The sequence below is a fragment of the Dictyostelium purpureum genome (genome assembly GCF_000190715.1).
Source record: "Dictyostelium purpureum unplaced genomic scaffold DICPUscaffold_637, whole genome shotgun sequence".
NCBI lineage: Eukaryota > Evosea > Eumycetozoa > Dictyosteliales > Dictyosteliaceae > Dictyostelium > Dictyostelium purpureum.
Genome location: NW_003519970.1, coordinates 5,996 through 11,086, shown reverse-complemented (window position 1 = coordinate 11,086; position 5,091 = coordinate 5,996). Strand labels below are relative to the sequence as shown.

Genomic DNA, 5,091 nt, shown 5'->3' with positions numbered 1-5,091 from the left:
AAATAGAGAAATTTAGTTACAAAATTTGAGGATCCATATAGCTGTCCATTATATATTACAGGATCAAATGATAGTAGAGCATATTGGACTATTTTACATAATAACTCAATTATTGGTCATATTCCATTACACAGATCAGATTCTTTTCACTCTTTACAATCATATCCAGTTTTATATTTAGAGAATGATATTCAAATTGTAATTGGTACAGATTTAGATAGAAATCAAATATTCCCATCATATCCAAATGTAGATACATTGTATAACTCAACATTACGTAATATAGATACAGTTTTTTCACAAAATAAGTGGTCTGCAACTGTTATACCAGTAATTAAACAAAACGAGGATGATCCACAACAAAGCGAATCACAACAAACATCACCAGCACCATCACCAAATTCTTCAGGTTCAAATATTCCAACAACATTATCACCATCAACAAGCTCCAATAGTGTTAGCAATGTGGCCGCTCCATCATCTTCAAAAAAGAAATTCGATTTATATGCAAAGCAGTTATTATCAAAGAATCAATTTGATTTGGAGAAGCTTTCAAGATGGTTTATAAAAAAATTTAATTCCAGTTCACCCTTAACATTTGCATATGGTGTTTCCATGTACAGAAAATCAAATACTAAAACAATGGATCTTTTAACCTTAAAAACTCTTCAAACTGGCAAAACATATATTGTAAATTTATTACACACTTTCAGATTAACACCAAGCTTAGATTACTTTAAAGACCCTTATATTCAAAAATCTTTTGAACTTTCAAATTTACCACAGTATACCCAAAAATTTTCAGAATTGGAAAAAGATTGCCAGGTATGTTATATATTCGCGAAAACCAAACTATATATATAATGAACCATAACTAATTTGTTTTTAATTTATTTTTTTAGATTATCAAAACTTTATTCCCAACATCATCAATTTCAATCTATAATCCATTCTTTGATAAATATGTTAAAAAAACATTTAAATTTTATTCACCACTCACTTTAGAATCATCATTTATAATATCACATCCAAATTTATCAAATGGCTTATCTACTGCAACTTCATCATCCTCCTCAAAAGAAAAAGAACAACCACACACAACCATCGTAGATCCAGTGTCTTTATCATCATCATCCATCCCATCACCATCATCAAGTAATACCTCATCAACATCAACATTACCTTTTGTTTCAATTTCAAATACAGAGTCTTCAAATAATGAAAATATTTTAGATAAACTCAAAAAATTGGATAAAAAAATTAAAATTGAAAGACAACAACAATCTGAAGATTATTCAATCGATATTGATAAATTAGCATCAATTGTTGCAAAGGTTATGAAGGAAAATAATTATATATAAATAGATAAATAATAATAATAATAAATAATAAATAATAATAAATAATAATAATAGTTTAATAAGAATGAATTTAATCAAAATTAAATAATAAACACTCTCTTCAAAACGAACATTTTTTTTTTTTTTAAAATTATTAAAATTTTATTCTTCGAAAGTAAAAATAAAATGCTAATAATAAATAAATTAGTCAAGTTAATATAGATTATCTTTTTTAAATCTTAGAAAAAAAGATACAGAAATTTAGATTGTACATAGATTCAATTACAAAAATAACAATTAAATACACTAAATTCAAATTATGTGATTGAGGAAGAGAATAAATTTTAAAAAAAAAGTAAAACCCCCCCCCATATACACATTCACACACATACACACAATGCATGTTAGTTTACCCTCATACACACAAAAAACTATACTTAAAAATAATCTCCCATTTAGATTTAACATATTAAATTAAATCAATATAAGTTAATATTATTAATTTTATTTTTTTATCTATCATTGTGTGTTAATTTAGTGTTTTTTAATTTTTTTTTTTTTTTTTTTTTTTTTTTTTGGTGTGGGTGTGCTATAATTAGAATTATGTGAAAGTTTGATAAATGAATTGTTTTTTTATTAAAAATTATTTTTATACATATGTATTAATATAGATATTGATAATAATGATAATATAATAGTTTGATTAAGTTTTTTTTAAGAAAAACTTAATTTTTTTAAAATTGTTTTTGGTTTTTTTTTTTCGCTTATCTATAAATATAATTGCAATATATAATTATTTATAGTAATGTTGTTACTTTGTATCCCAAATAATAATAAATGTGAACAAAAAAAAGTTTATATTAAATTTTTATATGAGAAAGTGAGTGTTAGGCTCCCCCTCCCCCACTATTATTAACCCCAAAAAAAAAAAAAAAATAAATAAAAAAAAAGAAAAACACAACACAAATAAAAAAAATATTATATCTTTTTTTTTTTTTTTTTTCAAAATTAATTTATTTTAAATTTTTTTAATTAATATTTTTAATTTTATTTTATTTTATTTATTTTATTTCTCTTTCATTTAATTTTAGAAACTTAAAGAGATAGAAAAAGTTTGCTAAACATACAATACTAATTGTTTATTTCTTTTCAAAAGAAATTAAAAAAAAAAAAAGGTAATTTTAAATAATATTTTTCTAATAAAACTTGTCTTATTTTTTTTTTATTTTTTTTTTTCAAAATCAAAATTTCGTAACAAATATATTGTTTGTAGAGCTGTAATATTTGTTAAATTTATAAATAATATTTAATATCCCTTTAAATAATAAATCTAAAACTATAGTATTTGGGGATGGTTTATAATAAAATATAATAATAATAAATAGTTATGATGATAATCATCCAAAGTAAATTTTATATAAATATATTAAGAAGGATTAAAAAATTAGGAAGGTGATTAGTTTAAAATAATTTTAGGGTTAATAAAACGAATTAGATTAAGGTTAAATTTTGGATATTTTCAGGGTGAACAACTTAAAAACAATTCAAAAGACAATTCTAAACAAGGTACATTTTTAATTATAGATAAAATAAATTTAGATAAATTATTAAACAAAGAGAAAAAAACAAGTTATTATTTTATTATATTTATAAATAAATAATCCCCATAATCATTAGTTTTTAAAAACTAAAGGGCATTATATTTTAAAAAAAAAAAAAAAATAATTAAATATTTTTAAAATCAAATAAAATAATAAAAACTATCAAAAAAAAAAAAAAACAAGACAATAAAAACCTTTAAAAATCATTATCTAATAGATTACAATTGCAACAAATAATTTTTAAATAAAATCTATTAAAAAAAAACCACAGAACCATACAAATTTCAAATTTTAAACTCTATAAAATAAAATAAATAATTTTATCATTTTGTATTTTTAATCTAAACATAATGATTATTATTTAATCATAACCAATATGTGTCAACATCCCACAACACACCCTTTTAAAATCACACCCACCCATATATGGTTTTTATTTTATTATTTCATTTTAAAAAATTCTTATTAAAATATTAACATATAATAAATATATATTATTAAATTATATCAATATAGGAAACAAATAATCATCAATGCATAAAAAAAACATAAAAACAATATAAATATTAAAAATAAAAAATTAAAAAAAATAAAATTTTTTTGTTTTTATTATTTTTAGTTAATAGATTCGATCTAATAGTTTAAGAGTAGAATTGTGTTTTAAAAAATAATAATAATAATAATATAGATATCCACACACCATTAACGTATCTACATACAATTCAATACAATAATTAAAATTTTTATATTCAATAATAAAACCTAAATTAACAATATTAACATTGTGGTTTGTTTTTTTTTTTTTTTTTTTTTTTTTTTTAAAATAGGGGTTTTTTTTGGGGGGAAATTTTTTTTTATTAGTTTTAAAATTTATTCGGCATCCCTTTCGTGCGGGGAAAAATATAGATATATTTAAACATATAATAATAACAATAATTATAAAATATTTTTTTTAAATCCATTGTACCACACTCATTATAAAAATAATAAAAATAATAGTATTAAATATTATCATTAATAAAGAATAAACACAAGGCAATAATAAAAATAATAATAATTTTATAATAACACACCACAAAACAACCCTCTCAACAAAAACAACCCACACAATATATATACAACAATAATACTAATAATAATTATTATTATTTTAAATTTTTTATTATTTTTTTTAAAACATTTACATAAACAAAAACATTTTTTAGACATTAACTTAACACACAATAACAAAATTTAGTTGTTTGCTATTTTTTTTAATTATTATTTTTTGTTTCACCTAACTATTATTAAATTTTTAATAAACCTTATATATATTATTTAATATTTATTAAAAAAAAACATATTTTTATTTAAACCTTATTTGTATGTATCCATCTGTTTTATTTTTAAATATAATCTTTAAATTAATTTGATCAAATAATCAACTCTTAAAAAATCAAACCCATAGTAATAAAACACACAAAGACACACCCCCACAAACCCACACATACACCTCACCTAACATCTCACATAAACATATATAATTATTATTATTATTTAAAAAACTCAATAGAAAAAGGTAGAACTATTTTATACTTCAAAAAAATAAAAAAAATAATTAATTAATTAAATAAATATTTAATTATTTTTTATTTAATTTTTAATTTTTAATTTTTTTTTTAAAAAAAAAATGAGTGATTATATAACTCTATATAAACTAACCAAAATGAATCCATTATTTATATTTTCATTGTTCAAAGATAATAATAATATTATAAATAGTAATAATAATAACAATAATATTGATAGTGATAATAATAATAAAAATATAGATAATAATAATAATAGTAACAATATATATTATAATAATAATAGTAATAGCTGTAATAGTGTTTGCAATTTAAAAATAGAGACACCAAATAATAATAATAATAATAATACAGAAATTAATAAAGAAGAAACTTTAAATTATAAAAATAAATATAATTTTCATTTAGAAAAAATTTTTAACATTTTTAATACAAACAATAATAATAATTTAGAAATAAATTATTCAAGATAATAAAATAATTTCGTTAAATAATAATAATAATAAAATCAATAATATTTGATAATTTAAATAATACTCATATTAATAATTTAAATTATTTCATATTTTAAATAGAGATTTA

General features: G+C 19.1%; 2 protein-coding genes across 2 annotated transcripts in view; both read left to right on the top strand.

Moving 5' to 3' along the window:
• Window positions 1-6: 6 nt before the first annotated feature.
• On the top strand, window positions 7-1,361 carry DICPUDRAFT_159885 (uncharacterized protein; the record flags this gene model as incomplete). The annotated part of the gene is made up of 2 exons (XM_003294770.1): window positions 7-825; window positions 903-1,361. Coding segments are annotated over 2 exons (1,278 nt in total), but the record flags the coding sequence as incomplete, so codon positions are not given.
• A 3,316-nt stretch (window positions 1,362-4,677) lies between these two features.
• The window catches only part of DICPUDRAFT_51741 (uncharacterized protein), a 2,394-nt gene continuing 1,980 nt past the window's right edge, over window positions 4,678-5,091 (top strand). The window contains exon 1 of the mRNA XM_003294769.1: window positions 4,678-5,091. The gene's annotated coding sequence lies outside the window, so the exon portion shown is untranslated.